General features: G+C 36.2%; 1 protein-coding gene across 1 annotated transcript in view; it reads right to left on the bottom strand.

Annotated features, from left to right (window-relative positions):
• AEBP2 (AE binding protein 2) overlaps window positions 1-24,033 on the bottom strand; it is a 71,515-nt gene that overhangs the window by 35,503 nt on the left and 11,979 nt on the right. Inside the window, exons 2-3 of the mRNA XM_030321880.1 lie at window positions 13,955-14,162; window positions 6,157-6,264 (exon numbers count right to left, since the gene is read on the bottom strand). Coding sequence (XP_030177740.1) covers window positions 6,157-6,264; window positions 13,955-14,162 — 316 coding nt within the window. The remainder of the gene's footprint in view (window positions 1-6,156; window positions 6,265-13,954; window positions 14,163-24,033) is intronic.

Below are 24,033 nucleotides of genomic sequence, written 5' to 3'. Positions count from 1 at the left end.
CTAGACCCACAAACATATGGCCAACTAATCTTTGACAAAGCAGGAAAGAATATCCAATGGAAAAAAGACAGTCTCTTTAACAAATGGTGCTGGGAGAACTGGACAGCAACATGCAGAAGGTTGAAACTAGACCACTTTCTCACACCATTCACAAAAATAAACTCAAAATGGATAAAGGACCTGAATGTGAGACAGGAAACCATCAAAACCCTAGAGGAGAAAGCAGGAAAAGACCTCTCTGACCTCAGCCGTTGCAATCTCTTACTTGACACATCCCCAAAGGCAAGGGAATTAAAAGCAAAAATGAATTACTGGGACCTTATGAAGATAAAAAGCTTCTGCACAGCAAAGGAAACAATCAACAAAACTAAAAGACAACCAACGGAATGGGAAAAGATATTCGCAAATGACTTATCGGACAAAGGGCTAGTATCCAAAATCTATAAAGAGCTCACCAAACTCCACACCCGAAAAACAAATAACCCAGTGAAGAAATGGGCAGAAAACATGAATAGACACTTCTCTAAAGAAGACATCCGGATGGCCAACAGGCACATGAAAAGATGTTCAATGTCGCTCCTCGTCAGGGAAATACAAATCAAAACCACACTCAGATATCACCTCATGCCAGTCAGAGTGGCCAAAATGAACAAATCAGGAGACTATAGATGCTGGAGAGGATGTGGAGAAACGGGAACCCTCTTGCACTGTTGGTGGGAATGCAAAGTGGTGCAGCCACTCTGGAAAACAGTGTGGAGGTTCCTCAAAAAATTAAAAATAGACCTACCCTATGACCCAGCAATAGCACTGCTAGAATTTACCCAAGGGATACAGAAGTACTGATGCATAGGGGCACTTGTACCCCAATGTTTATAGCAGCACTCTCAACAGTAGCCAAATTATGGAAAGAGACTAAATGTCCATCAATGGATGAATGGATAAACAAATTGTGGTTTATATACACAATGGAGTACTATGTGGCAATGAGAAAGAATGAAATATGGCCCTTTGTAGCAACGTGGATGGAACTGGAGAGTGTGATGTTAAGTGAAATAAGCCATACAGAGAAAGATAGATACCATATGGTTTCACTCTTATGTGATCCTGAGAAACTTAACAGAAACCCATGGGGGAGGGGAAGGAAAAAAAAACAAAAAAAAAGAGGTTAGAGTGGAAGAGAGCCAAAGCATAAGAGACTCTGAAAAACTGAGAACAAACTGAGGGTTGATGGGGGGTGGGAGGGAGGGGAGGGTGGGTGATGGGTATTGAGGAGGGCACCTTTTGGGATGAGCACTGGGTGTTGTATGGAAACCAATTTGACAATAAACTTCATATATTGAAAAAGAAAAGCTGATAAATTAGATTTCGTTGAAATTTAAAACTTTTTCAAAAGATCCCATTAGGAAACCAAACACAGAAGGGATGTGCATATAACTGACAAAGAACTTATATCCAAAATATATAAAAATTTATACAATAGGGGCGCCTGGGTGGCTCAGTCACTTAAGCCATCTGACTTTGGCTGAGGTCATGATCTCATGGTTTATGGGTTCAAATAGGCACTTCCCCAAAACAGGAAATTCAAATAGCCATAAGCACATGAAAATGTGCTCATCATTATTCACTGGGGAAATAAAAATGAAAGCAAAAATGAGATACCACTTATATATCCACCAGAATGGCTAAAATTAAAAGACATTTGATAATATAAGATAAAGCAACTAAAAACTCTAAGTCACTGCTGGTGGAAATGTAAATAATATGACCAATTTGGAGAAGAGTTTGTCATTTCCAAAGCTAAAAATGCCCTATTCTGGGGTGCCTGTGTAGCTCAGTCAGTTGAGCATCCTTCTCTTGATCTTGGCTCAGGTGGTGATCTCATGGTTCATGGGATCAAGTCCTGTGTCAGGCTCCTCACTGGCAGTGTAGCACCTGCTTGGGATTCTCCACCTCCCTCTCTCTCTCAAAAATAAATAACCTTTTAAAATGTAAATAAATAAACTGGTACAGCCAGAACTAAACCAGATGACAGAAATCTAATATGGCCTGAGGAGAATAACAGAGGACAGAATAGACTGGAAAATCATAATATGGCCTGCGGGGAAAAACAGAGGACAGGAGAAGAATAGATTGGAAAGGGTCATTAAAGAAATTCTATTTTACTAAAAAATATTTTTCATCAGGGTGGTGGTGACACAGGTGCATACATCACAGGTACATACACACATATGAAACATATCTTTACACTGTTGAACACTTAAGTATACTTAAGACACTTTATTATACATTATAAGTAAAAACTTTAAAAAAAAAGAGACTCACCTCAAACATCATCACCTCATGACCTTCTTTCTATAGCTGACTCCCACTTACCTTCCACTATTCCTCCACAGTCCCTATTATAGTATTTAATTGATACCTAATCTAAGTTTCCATAGAACCTTTCATACGTCACTATTAAAACACATAAAACATTTCATTACTTAAATTTAGATCTTATTTACCTTGCTTCCAAAGTGCCTAGCACACTGCCATGTACTATAGATATCAATAAATGCTTTCTGAATTTAAATGATTCCTATGACTTACAGAACAATGCCTCACTAATTCATACTCCTTAACTTCTGTCTTTTTTTTTTTTTTTTTAATGTTTATTTATTTTGAGGGAGAGAGAGAAAAGTATACGTGGTGGGAGGGGTAGAGGGAGAAGGAGACACAGAGTCTGAAGCAAGCTCCAGGCTCTGAGCTGTCAGCACAGAGCCTGAGGTGGGGCTTGAACTCACGAACAGCAAGATCATGACCTGAGCCAAAGTCAGACACTTAACTGACTGAGCCACCCAGGCGCTCCAACTTTTATCTTTTAAAGACAACTTCATTCCCCCTCTCCAATGGGAATCTTCTACAGTTTCTAAAAGGAGGATCTGGGAGAAAAAAAGCATTTGACAGGCTTTGAAATCAATCTGCACATCACAATCAACCAGGAGGATTGCTGCCTTAAAGAAAAACATATAGAAATACAGTAGAAAAGTAAATGATTCTTTCACTTTAACAACAATAATCTCTTATGTTTATTGGATACATACTGTATGGCTCTATGAGGTAACTATTCTTACTAGCTACATCTTAATGGGAAGTTTAAAAACTGTCCCAGATCATACACTTCCAGAACATACCAGGGGTAGGATCTATAGTAAGACCCCAAGAAAGACTAGGGTGTTAAAGTTATAAGACCCACATGCCAACAGAAAGGTCAATGAGATCATTTATTTAAAAAAGAATAAAGAGGGGCTCCTGGCTGCCTCAGTCAGTAGAGCATTAGACTCTTGACCTCAGTATCATGAGTTCAAGCCCCATGCTGGGCACAGAGCTTGCTTAATAAAAATTTTTTAAAAATTTTAAAGTAAATAGACAAAATTAAAAAGAAAGAAAAATAAACCCGAATAGTTAAACATAAGAATAGATAACCAGGGGCACAGAGCTTGCTTAATTAAAAAACTTTTTTAAAGTAAATAGACAAAATTAAAAAGAAAGAAAAATAAACCCGAATAGTTAAACATAAGAATAGATAACCAGGGGTGCCTGGGTGACTCAGTCGGTTAAGCATCTGACTTCGTCTCAGGTCATGATCTCACAGCTAGTGGGTTCGAGCCCCATATCGGGCTCTGTGCTGACAGCTCAGAGCCTGGAGCCTGCTTCGCATTCTGTGTCACCCTCTCTCTTTGCCACTATCCTCTTCATCCTCTGTTTCTCTCAAAAATAAACATTAAAAAAAGAAAAAAGAAAAAGAAAAAAAGGATACCCAAACTTCCTCATAATGAAAGAGAAGCAAATTAAAACTACATTAGGATGAAAACCAGAAAAAAACCTACACAACGATGGAATTTCTAATCTATTAGATTGGCAAAAATCCAAAAGTTTGAGAACACCTTCTTATCTTAGCACAGCTACTGAGAAGGCAGACGTTCTAACAATGATGATGAGGACACAAACCCTAAGGAGGGCAATTTGGCAAGATTTATCAAAATCATCAATGCTTATATAGCCTTTGATCCACCCACTCATGTCACTTCGGGGAATTCTTCCTCCATATATATTTACACATGTACAAAATGACACGTATGTTCCAAGATTTATCACTGCAGCACTATTTATAATAGCCAAAGACTAGAAATAACCCAAGTGTCTAAACAAATTTGGTTAAATAAACTGAAAGAATACTCTCTAGGAGCAAATATAGAAAGATCTCTAGAATACAGTAAGTTTAAAAAGCAAGGTACACATACATGCAAGAAAGAGGTTAACAGTGGGAGAAACTTATACCCTATGCATAGGGTATAAGGGAACTTTATAATCCTTGTAATATTACTGTATATCTAAAACTGCTCTAAAATAAAAGGTTGATTAAAGAAAAAAATAATAAGGTATATGGGGTGCCTGGCTGGCACAGTCAGTAGAGCATGCGACTTCTGATTTCAGAGATTTGAGTTTGAGTCCCACACTGGGTATGGAGATTACTTAAAAATAAAATCATTAAAAAAAAAAAAAAATTACAGGGGTATCTGGGTAGCTCAGTCGGTTAAGCATCCGACTTAATTTCGGCTCAGGTCATGATCTCGCAGTTCCTGAGTTTGAGCCCTGCATACAGCTCTGCACTCACAGTGTAGAGACTGCTTGGGATTCTCTGTCTGACCCTCCCCTGCTTGTGCACGCTCTCTCTCTCTCTCTCTCTCAAAATCAATCAACCAGCCAACCAACAAACAAACATTTAAAAAAATAGTTAGAAATAAAGTACAGACAGTATATAGTTTACTGGATTTTGTGTAAGAAAGAAGAATGAAACTACATATATTGGTTCATAAAGAAATACTAGAATTCACTAGAAACTAGTAACAGTGGTTACATATTTGAGGAAGAGGGAAGAAGGAAAGAAGAAAAGGGAGCAAGATTTCTCTACATAAATAATTTCCTTAAAAATTTTTTTAACTTGGGGCGCCTGGTGGCCCAGTTGGTTGAGAGTCTGACATTAGCTCAGCTCATAATCTCATGGTGCCTGAGTTTGAGCCTCGCATTGGGGTCTGTGCTGACAGCTTAAAGCCTGAAGCCTGCTTCTGATTCTGTGTCTCCTCTCTCTGCCCCTCCCCTGCTGGCACTGTCTCTCTCTCTCAAAATTAAACATTAAAAATTAAAAAAAAATTTTTTTTTAACTTGTTAAAGATTGTCTTTTCAAAATAAACTAATTTTTTAAAAAGCAGCTCCATAAGAATTACCTCCTTCTCTAATGAAACCCAAGGGAAGTTTCTGGCTCGGTATTTACATACCAGTAAATTATGGGTTTAACAGCTATTAAAGTTTTCTAAACACAAACTTTTAACCTCTATGGTATATGCTTTCCATAATTACAAACCAAAATATTTTGTTTAATTTTTAATGAAGATAAATGGAAAAACGGTTTTTACAGAACTGGTTCTTCATACAATTTTTCAGAATACATCTATTTGACACAGTAATTTACAACTAAACTCAGTACCATGACCTCAAACCTGAGTGAAAGCAATCAATTCCCTTAACGTTGTACAATTTCACTTTTTGGAATTATTAATAATCAGTGTTGTTTGCTAATAAAAAGGCTGAAACCTATAGCAGTGAAAACATACATCACAAGGTATTAAAAGCCACCAATTTTAAAGACATGCATTCAAACAGGTCTGCCCATTAGCTATTCTCAATCCACCCTCCACAGTGACTTTCTTCTGTTCTCCAAATTTTACAAATTGGATTAAGTTATCTTTACCTCCATTGCTTTTTTAAATTCCATGTATCTACAGAAATATTTTTAAACATTGCTAGAAGGGCAAAAATATGCCCATTAAGAAATATATCAACCAGGGGCACCTGGGTGGCTCAGTTGGTTAAGCGTCTGACTTCGGCTCAGGTTATGAACTCGCAGTTTGTGAGTTCGAGCCCCACGTCGGGCTCTGTGCTGACAGCTCAGAGCCTGGAACCTGCTTCAGATTCTGTGTCTCCCTCTCCTTCTGCCCCTCCCCTGCTCACGCTCTGACTCTCTCTGTCCTTCAATAATAAATAAACGTTTAAAAAAAATTTTTTTAAGAAATACATCAACTAAAAGTTAAAAACAACTCACATATACTTACTTACCTTAAAAGGTTTGTCTCCACTGTGTGTCAGCATATGCCTCTGTAACCAACTCTGACTGGTTGATGGAGTGTTATATACTTTACAACCTTTCCATAAGCAAACAAATACCTGTTAAAAGAAGAGCCATAATAATTTTCATCACTTATTTCAACAGAGTTTTATTCCTTGTAAGTTCAAATGAACATGCTGCAAGTCTTTAACTGACAGAAAGAGCCATTAATGTAGGAGTCAATCAAAATGCTTAACATAGTTAAACTTCTGAACTTCCAGTATGAAAAGCACAGTGTCAACCCTTTCCCCTTAAGGCTGCTGTCCAATTCCCTCAATGGGGACTGAAAAACCAATCCCAAAGTGTCACTCAGAAGGCAATATTCAAAATATTAACAATATACCCTTGGAACCAGAACTATACACCATTATTTTGTATTTACTGCATGAGGGAACTAACATGTATTATTTATAACAGGAAAATATAACAGTATAAAAAATAATGAAAATAAATCAAAATACTCAAATATTAATCTCTGAAGATGAATGTCAGAAAATGAGTATAGTAATTAAATTACTAAGTTAAAATTTTCTGCTCTAGATTCCTTATTCTCATATGCATGCTAATACTTATTTTTATACTGTTCTATTCTTTAAAAATTATTTCCCATTATCTTATGAAACAAAATCTAATACAAAATGTTAAATTAATACAGCTGTAAAAGCAATGGGCATAAGCTGTTTATCATAACAGATCCACATTCTTGGATTCAGGTAATTGAGTATGACTGGGTTTGGAAAATACCAGTCTAACAACTAACAATCTAATCTTTATCATCTTCTTACTAGTGACATATCAAGTTTCTAACTGATTGTATTTCCATCAAGCTGAACATTTAAAATTGCTTCCCAACACCAGTAAAAGAAGTCTGAATCCACTGTAGTTATAGCCTTCAAAGAGCCACTTACATATAAGCTCTGTTCTTTTCTAAGGGAAGAGTAATTATAAACAGAGCCATACTTTCAAGACTGTAACATACTACATGTAGAATAGAATGAAGATACATGCAAAAATGAAGCATCATTAAACAGTTTAAAATAAACTTTTTTTAAAGCCTAGAAAAATCAACAGTCTAAAATAACTGAATTTTTACTCAAAACCAAAGTCATTTTATATTAGATAGGTCTAACAAGGCAATACTGCTATTGCTGTTTGATATGACTGTTTATAGAGTTATCATGTATCCTGATTCCTCTATAGATTGGCTCATTTCTTTCAATTAAACAGACATAGAAATCAAAACATTTCTTCCTTCATATTTAAAATCCTTGACCCTAGTTTGTGTTTATAAAATGATTCCACAAGTTCCCAGAATTCAAAGCTACTTTTTAAAATGAATCCAAAAAAAGGAAAAAATGTTTTCAAAACTACATGAATTGTGTTGTGGAAATTAATTCAATAATGTTTAATAATCACATGCAGATAATCAGTACTGCTATCTATCAACTTCCTGACAACTCTGAGTCTTAAATGTTCAAGCAATAAATAGGAATCAGAGATTGATTTAAAATTCTCTCACAAGCCATACCACATAAAGAGAGATGCATTAAAGTAACTGGAAACAAATCTACCGTCATTTATGTAATAATTTTTAAAACAGTGAAGAATTCTGTTGTCTTAACTCTTAAGTAACCTCTGTGCTGAGTTACTCTCAAAGAAACAAGAAGATAAATATTCAAACACTGCCCCTTACATTAGCCAACCACTATATGTGAAAGAAACAACAATCTCTGACTAGCAATTTTTTTTTCCTAGAAATAAACACAAATATGGAGACAATGGCAGACTGTAATTCCACCAGATAATAGCCTTCAAGACGAGTAGTTATGGTCCAGACTCTAGATGAAATAATGTCTAGTAACACTATTAGAGCAACACCTTCAGGTTCAAAGAAAAACCATAACCTTCAACCTAATGAATTTTATAGGAAATGGAAGTAAGTGTAAAGAGACCAAAGCTAACTATATTTAGCTATACTGGGGTGAAATATTTAGAAAATAATTTTGGGGTTTGGAGAGAGGGGGAGAGGAAGCACTAAACTTGCACAAAGACAAAACAGGCACTAAAACTCCACATCATGGATCCACAAAAATCACAAAACTGTTAAAAGCTGAATTTCTTTCCCTAATCTATGTTAGGACACCCTTTGATAAAGAGTTAAAATCTGACAGAAGGGTCTTTCTTCAAACTTGAGAGTTTTTAGATGCACAATATATGAAAAACATTCTCATAATCAATTTTTAGAAACTTCTTCATTGTAAAAATTAACTCTGAAAACCAAACACCACAGGAATCTAATCCAAATGTGAAAGGAATTATTCAAGCATAAAATCTATCATGCTTCCTCTATAATACCTTAAGATGAATTAAGTTCTAAAAAAAAATGAATTAAGATCTAGCTATACTAATCAGAATACTGAGGCACATAGGTACATAGTCTAGTCTCTCATAATAGACAGACTTATATTAGGTTATTAGATGTAACAAAAATAGCACAAAGTAAATGACCTGAATTGTATACAGAGCTTTCATACTTTGCAGCTTTGTAATCTTGGAAGAATCATTTCTTTAAGCGTCTATTTCCTTTCTCATCAAACAGACACTACGAGCACACATTTGCTAACTCCAAAATACAATGAAAATGCAAGATGATACTCTAAACTATTTAACAGAAAAATTGGGTTTATATTAGACACTGGAGGCCCCTTTTCAAAATAACTGCCACCAAATAAATTTTTCTGCAAACTATCTTTAAAAATCAAATCAAAACACACAGTTATTAAAAGAATATTTGTGGAGGTGGCTGGGTGGCTTGGTCAGTTAAGCGATCGAGTCCCTGATTTCAACTCAGGGATACCCACATCAGGCTCCATGCTGGGCGTGTAGCCTGTTTTGGATTCTCTTTCCTTCTTTCTCCCTCTCGCTCTCTCCCCTCCTTCTCCCCCAACCCCCATCCCTCCCTGGCTCTCTCTCAAATTAAATTAAATTAAATTAAATTAAATTAAATTAAACTAAACTAAATTAAATCAGAATATTTTTGGACTACCAAAGAATCTTCAAATTTACAATGACCCAACTAAAGATGTAGAGGTCTAAAATTTCAATTTTATAGGTTTGGGCTTTCTGTTGAGAAGTCCTTCAGAAATCCTCACTCATTCAAACTGTCAACTTTAAGGCAACTCCTCCAAAATGCCCAAAATGGAAAAGACTGGTACAAACCTGAGAACCAAGAGTAGTGTTAAGTGTTCTTCACTTTCATCAATTTCTTTGACCAAATGCAGCAACATATTTTTCTGAATTTATTCATGGCCTACACCTTTGACAGCTTGTGTAACAGTATAAAGATACTTGTACTTATCTGGTCACTAACATTTCACACTAAAGTGTGCAAATGATCCATTAAAATTTTCTGTAAGTAAATTGTAAAATCTACTGCAAAAAAAAAATGCAATGTAACCTGACAGAATCTAAGTATGCATAAGGAAAATTCAGTTAGTAGTAAGGTAAATTAAAATCAGCCAAATATATTCTAAATAGAGCCAGAAGGCAATATAATTTACATGCAGGAGTGGGGGAAGGGGCTGGCTTTACTAAGGAATTAGATTCCTTTTGCAGTAAAATGATACAAAAAGATTTTGTATAAAGCAAGAGATAACACCATCTAAAATCAGGAAGGGATTGGATGATTTTTATGGATCCCTTAAACTTTCATTTCTTTTTTTGTTTAATGTTTTATTTTATTTTTGAGGGTGGGGGGCAGAGAGAAAGGGAGACATAGAATGTGAAGAGGGTCTAGGCTCCAAGCTATCAGCACAGAGCCCAACACGAGGCTTGAACCCATGAACTGTGAGGTCACGACTTGAGCCAAAGTCGGATGCTTAACTGACTGAGCTACCAGGCACCCCAAGCTTTAATATTACTTAGAAAAAACCCAGCTCACTCTTTTACAAAATGCGAACAAAAGAGAAATAAAGTATTTTTTACATGTAATTATTGTTTCTAATCAGTTTGTTCTTCCAAGATCTAAAACAACAGCTATCATTTTATATCCTATTATTTTTAGCCACATTAAATGAACATTTTCAATTTTCTCTGTTAAAAGAACAGAGGACAAATTTAATAAAACAGAGGACAAAAATATTTAATAGAACACTCAAATTACAAGAATTAAGTATTTTTCCTTTATTACAAAATCTATGACCAATTTCATGCATGTTTTAGGAGCTATCAGATAGGCAATCAAAACTCAAAGTGACCTCCTAAGATTGATTTCACTTTCTAGTCTCATTCCAATTTAACCCTGAGTGTCATTTTATGTAACATATAAAGGTAACTGATCTTATTCAAGCCTTTGAATAATACCCTACCATCCCTTCCCCAAAATCTCCTTCAGGCCCTCTGCCCTCAAACACACCAAAGAACATACACAAAAATGAACTTAATAAAATGACACGTGTAAAATAACTCGTGCATCAAGAAACACAAACAGGTTTCTTACTGGCAAATCTGTTTTTTTTTTTAATAAGAAATAGTTAAGACGGAAAGAACACAACACTAATGGATGTTACTAAACCACAGAAATCCTAGAAGACAAAGTTTCCTGCTTACCAAGACTTCAGTGTATATGAATAGGACACTGGGATTTGAAATGTGATTAATAAAATACCTCATTCTAGTTTTTGAAATCCAATCATGCACAGAAGTATGACCCCAGAACCCGATTCTACTATACCTAATGAAAAAAAGTTAAAAAATGTTTTGCCTCTTTTAGTATTTTAAATAGGAAAAAGTACTTTCATGAGTCTTCCTTAAAAGGCATATTCACTCACGCACGCTCTCTCTCAAAAATAAACATGAAAGAAAGAAAGAAAAAGAAAGAGAGAGAAGAGAAGAGAAAAGAGAAAAGAGAAAAGAAAAGAAAAGAAAAGAAAAGGAAAGAAAAAAGAAAAGAAAAGAAAAGAAAATTGGGGCAGGTAGGTGGCTCAGTCAGTTAAGCATACGACTTCAGCTCAGGTCATGATCTTGCAGTTCGTGAGTTTGAACCCCGCATCAGGCTCTGTGCTAACAGCTAGGACCCTAGAGCCTGCTTCGGATTCTGTCTCCCTCTCTCTCTGCCCCTCCCCCACTCATGCTGTCTCTCTCTCAAAAATAATAAACATTTTTTTAAAAAGGTATTTTTTAAAAATTAAAAAAAAAGGTACACTCACAATCTGGTGTTTAAGTGGTTAGCTTAACTTTTGAAATAGAAGAATCTACCCACTTTGATATATGAAAAGGTCAATGAAGACCCAAACTCTACCCAATTTCAGCCTCCAAATATAATTAAAGTCCATGTGACATGGAAATATAAAAAGCTTAAAGGGGGGATGGGGGGAGAGAGAAGTTTCTAAGCTATTATATGATGGTTTTGTTTTCCCAGGGTGAAGATTAGAGTGGGATGAGAAAAAGAACAGGAATTAATATAGTATTCAGATCTTGCTAACATACTACTCCAATAAAACTGTCAACTTTTAGTAAGTAGAAGCATAAAGTCCTCTAGAGTTACCAATTTTTTCCTCATTTGCTTCTGTTCCATTAAGACAGTTTAACACTTGGGGTAGAAAGAAGAGATAAGAAATCTAAACAAAAATTATGTTATGAAAATCAGCTGTTTTCCAGGTGTATGAGGTACCTAGAACAAAGTCATGAAGACTGAAAGTAGAACTGGGGTGCTGAGGAAAGGGAGGAATGGGGAAAGGGAGGAATGGGGAATTATTGTTGAATGGGTACAGATGTCAGTTTGATATATTAAACAATTCTGGAGATAGACAGTGATGATGGTTGTACAACAATATAAACGTACTTAACGTCAATGAACTCTACACTTTTTAAAAACGCTTATTTTTTTAAAGTTCCCTTCAAAGAGGCCATAAAAAAAAAAAAAAAGATGTCCCAACCAACATCCACTCTATTTTAAGCACAAAACCAGATCAAGATTTCCTGTTACATAGTTGTACATAGTTTTCAAAATTTCATTCATTCATCGGTATACAGACTGAAAGCTTGATCTATAGGCCAATGACTGATATGTAAAAATAATCTGAGTGTATTTTCTCTATTCTCTAATATTTGTAGTTTAGCAATTAATGTCCTTCAAAGATCAGGCCTCCTTTCTGTGGTCAAAACAGCATTAAGCTTAAAATTAGCCAGAGAATCCTATTTTTAATAAAGTAATTTTATGAGTATTTGAGAAATGACACGGGGGGGGGTCATTTCAACAAGTTTATACTTATTGTAGAAATACCAAGACTTCATGCCTTGCTCTATGACATAAGGTAAATATAGCTGCCGTGACTACATGATAGATTCAGTCTGCACCTCGATTCCTTCTGTAGATCCTTAAAGAGCTGAAAACATTCTCATAAGGCTATGTACCAACTCCTCAATGTGTAAGATCTAAGACTTAGAAATGTGAGATTTTCCCACACCTACTACACGAAGCTCAGTAACCTTCTACATAGTTCATGATCCTATATATAGTTGCTAAATCAAGTGACTAAAAAAGCATCATGCCATGGCTCAAAAGACTATCTTAGTGATATATACCGAATGATATCAAGCACTGGCTCACAAAAAACAATTCTATAATAACTAGGAAACCAACTTGGTTAACATAGCTCACAATAAAAATCTGATATATGTAAGAAGGGAAAAAAGACTGTTACAAAAGTAACCTAACCACTGAGCTGGGTTGGGTTGAGCGGTGAAAATACCATATGATGGGCAAATTTCTTTAATACACTATCTGTTGTCTACCTAGACATCACAAAATTCAAATCTAGTAAGACAAATATTTACTTATCAAATTTCAGTAATCAAAAAATTGCTGATACATTACAACATACTGTGACAACGGCAAAGATTTCTTAAAAGATTTCAATGCACAAATACCACTGGTTACAATGTGAGAGGTCCTTATATGGTTGCATGTTTTTAAAAAAGATCAATGCAATCTAACCATCAATGCAACCTTGGAAACAGCTACCCACTCACTTAAACCATAATGATCCTAAACCATTTTAGTATCAGTAGATCTCAACAGTAATGGCAAGCTGATACGAAATATGTGGCCTAAAGATTATCTGTACTTAACAATGTGACATTAATTTCTGGAAAGTGCACTAAAGTGTGGTTAACTATTCAAGACAAACCTAGATAAAATTGAAAAAAGTTGTAAGTAACATTATAATACTTTGATCCATTACACTTTGACTCACCTAATTTGCTTAGCTCTTAAATCACTATCCAATAAAAATTATATAGACTGACACAATTAAATTTATTCCTAAAAAGGTATAGGTCAATACTCACTAACCAGAACTTCCTATCTAAGCCAGCTCTGTTAAGACCTGGGAAAAGATGATCAATTCTCATTCACAAATAATGACTGCAAGCCGTCATTTAACAGAACTGTTTATACTAATCCTGTAGAAAGTCTAATATTACCGTTGTATTTTAGAAAACTGAATTTCTTCGCACTGTATTTTAGAAAGTCTAATCTCTTCTAAGAGCAAATTAAAATCCAACACATATGTTCATTTGATCCTATCAAGTTATGTGGGAAATAAATGAAAAAAAAAATTGAAAAAAATAAAGCCTGTGTAAAAACAATCTCTAATTACTTTAAAAAAAAAAAAAGCCTAGCTAGCAATTACAAATTAATAAAACTAATGAAAACAGGGAGTGAAAAAAAGAAATGACAAAACCAACCCCTCCTCGCTGACCATCTACATGTATGGAACGGATGTGATCTGCCAGATCTGGACTAGAGTTGAAGCAAGCCTGGCACTGGTCCCAACAACAATTATAGGCAATATTTTTGCTTGAAGAAGTAGTGCTTCCTTGTCCATTCATCATTGCTGGAGTTGAACGCCCACTGGAAATTGTGCTGTCTACATCCATTATAGTACTGCTTATGCTACAAAAGAAGAAAAAAGGCTGTGTTATTCCTAGAAATTCACTAACATGAATATGATCTTATACTTAATTAAGATTACTACTTGACATTCTGCTCCATACAAAGCATACTAAACCATATTTTCTATTAGAAAACAACACTGCTTTGAAATCATTTAGTTGGCAATAAAGTGCAAATCAAGGCAAAAAAAAAAAAGAAAGAAATGCTGGTACCTCAAAACCAGATATGGGATAATTTAAGTAACTTTTGGCAGACATGAACTCGATACTATAACCTACAGAAAGCAAAGCAAACACACACACACACACACACACACACACACACACACACACACACACACACCATACATACAGCTCATCAAATTTCGGCCCTTGCATAGTTCTGAGAAGCACAATAAAGTAATAGAGTTATAGTGTCCAGCTATAAATATTTCAGAACCAAGAGTATGTTTACAATTCTGCAAATCACTTGTTAATCCATAATCATTTCCTCTATTCACTAATCTAAGAATACAACTGCTGTCATATCCTACTTCTCTCCATCTCAAAAAAGTTGGGAAATTGTGCAATATTTTCCCTTCTAAATAAACAAGCAGAAGAGAGAAAACTGGGTGCAATAAAAAGTTTCTCCAATTTTACCAAAGTCCAAATAAAATGTCTTTTTCTAGACCTCAATTTTTTTTTTTTTTGCTAATCTCTATCCACAAAAAAAGGACTGAAAAAGCCAATCTTTTTTATTTTTTATTCACTAAAGTATAACATATTAGTGACCCTTTTATTTACTAAGAAAATTACATACTAATAGAAATAAAAGTAAAAAAAAAAAAAGAAAAAAATGAAAGCCTTCCTTTCAAAAGCAATTCATTTAAGGGGACGGCTGGCTGGCATAGTCAGTAGAGCATCTGACTCTTGATCTCAGGGTTGTAGGTTCAAGCCCCATGCTGGATGTAGAGATCACTTAAAAATAAAATCTTTTTGGGGCGCCTGGGTGGCTCAGTCGGTTAAGCATCCGATTTCAGCTCAGGTCATGATCTTAAGGTTCAAAAGTTCAAGCCCTGCATCGGGCTCTGTGCTGGAGCCTGCTTCGGATTCTGTGTCTCCCTCTCTCTACCCCTCACTCACTCACACTCTATCTCTCTCTCTCTCACAAATAAACAAAATTTTTAATAAAATAAAAAAAAAATAAAATTTTTAAAAAATTAAAAGCAATTCATTAAAACAATTTTTTTCAGTATCTTCCCAACAGAGACTACAGGAAAGTAGCTTCAACCAGAGGGCTCAACAGTAAGAATGTTTGCACATTAAATCCATCAAAAGCTATTTATTTATCTGCTTGCAATCTAAGTACCAATAAATTATGAAAATTATATTAACTTTTAAGGAGTATGCTTCCCGACTCCCAAGTTTTTACTACAGAAAATTTCAAAGACACAGAAAAGTTACATAAATCTGAACTTAATTTACATTTTGGGGACACCTGGCTGGCTCAGTCGGTACAGCCTGCGACTCCTGATCTCAGGGTTGTGAGTTCAAGTGTCATGTTGGGTATAGAGATCACTTAAAATAAATTTTTTTTTAATTTACATTTTGTCCTACTTGCTATATGTAATTTGTTTTTCTCAATCATCTGCAAGTTGCAAACGTGATACTTCAACCACAATCACTTCAGCACACACCATCTAAAAATAAGAACATTTATCTATAATCACAACTTCATTTGCTTATATGTAAGAGTCAAAATAAAGTTTAACTTATTAAAGTAAAAATGATTTGTGTCTGGGGGTAGCTCAATCAGTTGAGCGTCAGACTCCTGATTTCAGGTAGTGATCCCAGGGTTATGGGCTTGAGCCCCGCGTCAGGCTGCAAGCTGAGTATGGAGCCGACTTGAGATTCTCCATCTCCCTCTGCCCTTCTCCTGCTAGGGCTCTCTCGAAATAAATAAATACATAAACTTTAAAAAAAAAAAAAAGTGTCTAACATCCAATGCACCCATTTAAAAAGAGCTAGCAAAAAATGTTTTTTTTTTTTTTTAATAGGATGCTTCAGACATGAAAAATGTCTGATTCCCCTTTAAAGAATATTCACATGCTTAAATTCATCTGGCTATCTACCAGTCAATGTAAGTTCTAAATTAGAACTTTAAAACTTCATTCTAAACTTTGTAATCTCGGGGCACCTGGATGGTTCAATCCATAGAACATGCAACTCTTTACCTCAGGGTCGTGAGTTTGAGCCCCACGTTGGGTGCAGATATTAAAAAATTTTTCTGTAATCTCTATTAAGTTCTCAAAAGCAAATAAGCTTGGTTATCTGAATACTTAGTCATATTTTTTGCAGGAATAAATTGTGACTATGGCGTTTTTTCTATACAGAAATACATTATTTTTATTTGGGCCCTAGGAATTTCAAGTTTCATGAGGCCCTTAACCCATGAAACAATCACCTATTTTCCTAGATTTCATAGATTTTAAAACATTTTAACTGTAATGCTCATACTTTTATAAACCATACTAATTAACACCAAAGGCAAATAAAATATTAATAGTTTTCAGTGGACAACCAACCACACTCAAATTATAAACCATCTTAGGAAAAGAGATTAATCTCAATGATCTATTGCAATGCAATCTCTAAGGTATAGCAAAGTGTAACACACACACACACACACACACACACACACACACACACACACACACACAGGGTAGTAATGCTCCAATTTCCATATCCATACCTAGGCCGGGGAGGGAGACAGATATAGACATGGGTGTTCTCTCAAGACAAAACTTTTGTTGTTTTTTTGTTTTTTTTTTTTTTTAAGGCAAAACTTCTTTTGAAGGATACACAAAACATCATCCATGTTTTTTTGGAGGGGCAGATGGAGGATCAGAAGGAGAGAAACTTTCACTATAAACACCTTTTTGTACCACTTTTAACCACATACCTGTACTGCTTTTATGGAAAAGTCCAAACTTAGTTGAAAATAAAACCAATTTTCTTTAAATTGGACAAAGAAAGGCCAAGAGACTCATAATAAATTCAACTAGCAATATACAGTCTATCTAGATAGTGCTTAATGTACTTTTGTTTATTAATCTTACCATAGAAGGGGAACCTTGTAACTGCAAACATCCATATACACTGAAGATCATGTAATCAGTTTATGTGCAGTATCACTGAAACACAAGCCTTCATGTGGATACAGATCCTCATAAAAAGACAGTATAATGCTGATATTAAGAATATGAACTGTGTCTATCATTGGCAACTGAGCTGCATATGCAGTGGCAGAGGTGGTAAGGGACAGACCTCATGCCCTAGAAGACTCAAGAGACCTTCACATATGTGCAGCATACCACAGAGCCTCCCAAAGCCTAGCAGGGCCAAATGGAGTCCTGCTGCGTAGCCCCTCTTAGGCTCCTGCAAATTCTAGGAGATGTCCAAATCCTAAGCCTCCAGGATCCCTTTTGGCCCTAGATCCATGCTGGAATCTACGGTTTTCTCCACTCCTAAGACAAAAAGGCAACAGTCCTGACGTGGGAGAGCAAAAGAGACAAGTTATAGTTAATTTTTTATTTTGACAGGACACTGAGCTAGATATAGATCCCATAGAAAACAGTGTCCTTCCTCCTATAACAGTAAGATAACAAGATGATCTGAACTAGAAGAAGACATTCCACCTGATCCTGTAATATTCCTAGGATCCTACATATTAACATTTTTCATTCACTTAGTTCTCCTTCCCAGTGAACACCTACTAATTCTGTAAAATGTGAACAAAAGCAGCCTAGTATTTGGAAGGAAACTTAAGCCAGAAAAAAGCACTCCTACTATGCAGATAGTTACAATAATCTAATGCAGTGCTTCTCAATTTAATATTCTAACAATCACCTGGGATCTTATTACGTGCAGATACCAATTTAGTGAATTTTGGGGTAGGACCAGAGATAACTGTATTTTTCTTTTGAGATACTGTATTTTTAATAAGCACCTACTTGTTGATGCTACTGCTACAACATTTTGAGTAGCAAGACTAAAAGATCTTTTACTATTACCCAAGTAAGACAGGTCAGACTATCTCATGAAGTGTGTGTCTGATACTGCACAATGATATAAACTAAAGCATACACAAAAACAGACACACACACACACACACACATCCTGTGACAACACATAATCCATAAGTTTCAAAAAAAAAAAGAAAATCCCACACGATGTTAGAAATTCACACGCAATATTTAGGGAAGGACAGGAAGGATTTTCAACATAACAAAATTTTCTCTCTTTTCCATGGACCCTTTTCCTCTTAAGAAACTACCCGGCACACCAGCCATTTCTACCATAACATCTAGAGTAAACTACATTGCTATTATGAAAATTATTTCCTCTGGGGGCACCTGGGTGGCTCAGTCGGTTAAGCGTCCGACTTCGGCTCAGGTCATGATCTCACGGTTTGTGAGTTTGAGCCCCGCATTGGGCTCTGTGCTGACAGCTCAGAGCCTGGAGCCTGTGTCTCTCTCTCTCTCTCTCTAGGCCCCTCCCCGCCCCTGCTCTTAAGTTCAAGCCCCACATTAGGCATGAAGCCTATGCTGAAGGAAGGAAGGAAGGAAGGAAGGAAGGAAGGAAGGAAGGAAGGAAGGAAGGAAGGAAGGAAGGAAGAAAAGAAACATAATTGGTTTATGTTTAATGTTTCTAAAGTTCTTGGTTTTAATTTCTAATCCTATAAGTTTATTGATAAATATAACCCACATAAACAAAAGATCTTTAATTTTTTTTAATAACTTTAACAGGTTTATTGAGATATAATTCATATTCCTAAATACTTAAGAAAGCAAAGGGGTTTTTTAAAGTAAAATGTTCAAGAACCACTGTTCTGGTGCAAAGTTTAAATGACTCTCTAAAATGTACTGGAAAGAGTAGGTTTCTGAGCTGGAATATTTTTATTTTATTTGGAGTTTAATTCCTGAATTCGAAATTGAATCTGAGGTCCAATGCGTAGAGAAGCCTTATCAGGAGACTTCTTTTCAGTTACCTGTGAGGAAATTCATTTGTACTATGGATTCTCCTTGGTATCTTTGGGTCCTTTTCTTTCTCCTGCTCTTAATTACAAGGCTACTGAAATGTCTAACTTTATTTTTTTTTAATTTTTTTTTAATTTTTTTTTTCAAAGTTTATTTATTTTTTTTTTGAGACAGAGAGAGACAGAGCATGAACGGGGGAGGGGCAGAGAGAGAGGGAGACACAGAATCAGAAACAGGCTCCAGGCTCTGAGCCATCAGCCCAGAGCCTGACGCGGGGCTCGAACTCACGGACCGCGAGATCGTGACCTGGCTGAAGTCGGACGCTTAACCGACTGCGCCACCCAGGCGCCCCTGATTTTTTTTTTAATGTTTATTTATTTTTGAGAGAGAGAGAGAGAGAGAGAGCAAGCATGAGTGGGGGAGGGGCAGAGAGAGAGGGAGACACAGAATCCGAAACAGGCTCCAGGCTCTGAGCTGTCAGCACAGAGCCCAACACGGGCTTGAACTCACAGACAGCGAGATCATGACTTGAGCCGAAGTTGGACGCTCAACCGAATGAGCCACCCAGGTGCCCCCCTAAAATGTCTAACTTTAAAGGAAAGTTAGGAACAGAGACCCGAATGGATATGGGTGTATAATTTGAATTTAAGTATAATTTACTCTCTTCACTCAAAAAAAAATTAAAACATCAGAATTTCCTATAAATATGTCATTCATTAGCAAAGTTGCAGGTCTGTACTATAGACTTAATTTAGGCCTCCACATGTCCATTTATAAAAAATTAGATCTGTAAATCATACCCTTATGCCTTACCCAATTAAACACCTTCCAAGAAGACCAGTTACTTACTATGTGCTCTCCTCTCCTGGGGAGCTAATAACAAATTAAAGGGCTGACATAAGACAATTATTAAGAATTTTATAGCTTAAGTTTGAGGTTCTAGTCACTTTTGCATTTGTGATATAAAGACAATTAAGATCATTAGGTAATGGTGTTTTTCAAACAAAATTTCCATACTAGTAATCCCCTTTCATAGCTCTTGATCAGCAGAACTAAAGTGTAGTACATGGAGACTGAAAGACAAGCTGCCCATATCTGCAAGTCAAATTTTCAAGACTAAGCAGCCAAAATAGAACAAGGAAATTCTGTTTGAATACTGACATATATTTGTAACATTCACAAACCCTACTTCGAATTTAAATTTACTTAAAAAGTTATACTGTTCTGAGTGACTTTATAAATTAATGTAAAATTTTTGAGATTACAAAAACTAAATACTAATAAAATACCATTTTAACATGTCTCAGGCACTGGAGTTCCACACAAAAACTCATTTGGGGAAAAAATTTCATCCACTACTCAATCTGTAAATTGTTTAGACTGTTTATGTTCTCAACAACAGTCCTTAAAATTATGAAACTACTAACTATGAAATGAATGGCATTTTACATTAAAAAGTGAGAAAACGGGCGGCTAGCTGGTTCAGTCAGTAGAGCATGCAACTCATAATCTCAGGGTCCTGATGGTGTAGAGCCTATTTTTAAAAAAATTAAAAACAAACAAAAAGTTAAAAAAAACCATAGAGCTGTATTACATACAGAGTAAGAGACATCAAGGATAAAAGATACCATAAACTTAAAGAATGTAGTAGCAAGGGGCGCCTGGCTGGCTCAGTTGGAGCCTGTGACTCTTGATCTGGGGATTGTGAGTTCAAGCCCCACACTGGGTACAGAGATTACTCAAAAATAAAATCTTAAGGGGCGTCTGGGTGGCTCAGTCAGTTGAGTGTCCGACTTCAGCTCAGGTCATGATCTCACAGTCTGTGAGTTCGAGCCCCGCGTTGGGCCCTGTGCTAACAGCTCAGAGCCTGGAACCTGCTTCAGATTGTGTGTTTCCCTCTCTCTCTGACCCTCCCCCGTTCATGCTCTGTCTCTGTCTCAAAAATAATAAAACACTAAAAAAAAAATTTTTTTAATCTTAAAAAAAAAAAGAATTTAATAGGAAAAAAGGATGATCAAGGCATCTAACCAATTCTTTCAGAATCTGGAAGTTCTTTTTTTTTTTTTTCAACGTTTTTTATTTATTTTTGGGACAGAGAGAGACAGAGCATGAACGGGGGAGGGTCAGAGAGAGAGGGAGACACAGAATCGGAAACAGGCTCCAGGCTCTGAGCCATCAGCCCAGAGCCTGACGCGGGGCTCAAACTCACGGACCGCGAGATCGTTACCTGGCTGAAGTCGCATGCTTAACCGACTGCGCCACCCAGGCGCCCCAGGATCTGGAAGTTCTTGATTGAGGTTCCACAAAAGAACCTCACTAATCTCTAAAGAAACAAGGCGGTTTTATTTTTGTTCTCTGATGAAAACTATATGTTTAGGAAGTCTTAGGTTCATAGCTTCCATCTGAATTATTGTAAAACAAATATTCGGGGAGCCTGGGTGGCTCAGTCAGTTAAGCGTCTGACTTCAGCTCAGGTCACGATCTCATGGCTTGTGAGTTCGAGCCCCACGTCGGGCTCTGGGCTGATAGCTCAGAGCCTGGAGCCTGTTTTGGATTCCGTGTCTCCCTCTCTCTGTCCCTCCCCTGTTCACACTCTGTCTCTGTCTCTCTCAAAAATAAATAAACATTAAAAAAAAATTTTTTTTAAACTAAAAAACCAAATATTCTATAATTCTCATTTTTAAAGAATGGAACATGGTCCTCCATAGGGACTGAAGAAAGTGGCATGAGATAAAAGGAAACAAAAATTCTACAGGTTTATAAGTTACATTTAACAAGGTAAAATCGAGCATTATAAACTTAGCTTAACTTTGTAATTGGTAATAAGCTTTGTGTAGAAATAAGTATACTATATAAAGTTTCAAAGTATTTACCAAATTATAGGTAAACATTATACCCACACATCAGGGATTCCTAATGTAATCATAGTGCAGGGTAAGTTGTTATTTGGCTAACAGGTGGGTGACGTTCCTTTCATCTATGAAATTGCCACTTACTAGTAGAATGATTATGTCTCTTCTATACTTATAATCAAATTTATTACAGGCTAAAATTCAAGAGTGCCAAGCACTTAAGACAAGCCTTCTTCAAAAGTATGAAGTTGTATACCTAATATTATATGGATATTATATTAATAATATACAACTTTAAGAGTGAAATTCTACCATTCCTCACCTCCATTTGTTGGAATAGACTATAATTTTGTGCCCTGCTGCTTATTCTAGGCACTGACAATGAGATTAAAAGCCAAAACTAAACCAGTTAAAAGAGACAGGCACTTCAAGGGGCGTCTGGCTAGCTCAGTCAGAGGAGCGTGCCACTGTTAGTCTTGGGGTCGTGAGTTCAAGTCCCACATTGGGTGTAGAGATTACTTAAATAAATAAAAACTTAAAAAAAAAAAAAGACAGAAACAGGCAGTTCAAGAAAATTATGGGAGCTCCTGGGTGTCTCAGTCAGTTAAGCATCTCTTGGTTTTGGATCAGGTCATGATCTCATGGTTCACAAGATCCAGTACATCGGGCTCTACCCTAGCAGCACAGAGCCTGCTTGGTATTCTTTCTCTCCCTCTCTGCCCCTCCCCCAAACACTCTCTCTCAAAATAAATAAACATTTAAAAAAAAAGAAAATTATGAATTGCCTGCCTGTTACATTTTATAACTTTCTGTTAAGGAAAAAAAGGGATCATGTAACTTACTACATCAAAATTTGTATCACAAAAACAAGATAGCCTATCTAAATCTGACTTCCTATACTTTATCATAACTGCCAATACTTACTGAGTCTATTTCCCAAAGTCAGCCACACCATATACACTTTCCACATCCTCTTCTTTCAAAATGGCATGGGGATGGGACTCAATATTACCTACCCTTGAATCTGAACAAGACCAAGACTACTGCAAAAGTGACACTGCAAGACTTCCAAGGTAAGGTCATATACTACAGCTACCAGCTGACTCTCTCAGGACACACAGCTTGGAAGCCCAGACCTACCATGTAAAGAAATCTGGTTCCCCTGAAGCCACCATGCTGAAGAGATCTTACGAAAAAAGTACACAGACCTAGAGAGAGATACCAGGGAGTCCCAGATGTTTCAGTCTTCTCAGCCCAGGCACCACACGTGTGACTGATAATGTCAGTGGGTGAGTTTTTTGGTGACTACAGTCCCCAGCCTTTATGCTGTTCTAGGCTGACACCAAGTGGAACAGGAATGATCTAACCCTACCCAGCCCTGCTCAGATCTTAGATTTATAAGCAACGTGACTGTTTTAAGCCATTAAATGTTGGTAGTTGGTTATCATGCAGCCATAGTAACTAGAAGAATGCTTGATATGTAGTAACTCATTTAATGTTTACAACAACCATATCAGGTAGGTACTATTAGTATCCTCATCTTAATAAAACAGACTGAGACACAGAATTACATGACTTGCCCAAAGTCAGACAAATATAAAACACTAATGCCAAAGTTGATTGCCAGACTTACACATAGTAAAAATCTGAGTAAATCACAGATTTGAGAAATACTGAAATACAACCCATATCATACATCAAAATAACTGACAGTTTCACTTGGTGTGCACACACAAGAAGTTGTTTCTTTGCTTTTGCACACCTATATAGCACACACAAAGGATATTTAAGACTTAGCTATAACTTGACTCATTTAGGCAGATAGATAGCTTTGATAACAAGATAAACTATTAAATTTGATTCCTACAAGTCAATTAGTTTCATAAAAAAAGTAATTCAAGGTCACAGAAAGCAACCCAATCCTCAGGTAGAACTTGTCCCAAATTTAGAACTTAGACCATTAGAACAGGAGCCTAACAAAGTCAACATAAAATCCAACTCC

This window comes from Lynx canadensis, chromosome B4 (genome assembly GCF_007474595.2).
Source record: "Lynx canadensis isolate LIC74 chromosome B4, mLynCan4.pri.v2, whole genome shotgun sequence".
NCBI lineage: Eukaryota > Metazoa > Chordata > Mammalia > Carnivora > Felidae > Lynx > Lynx canadensis.
This window is presented reverse-complemented; position numbering and strand designations above follow the sequence as displayed.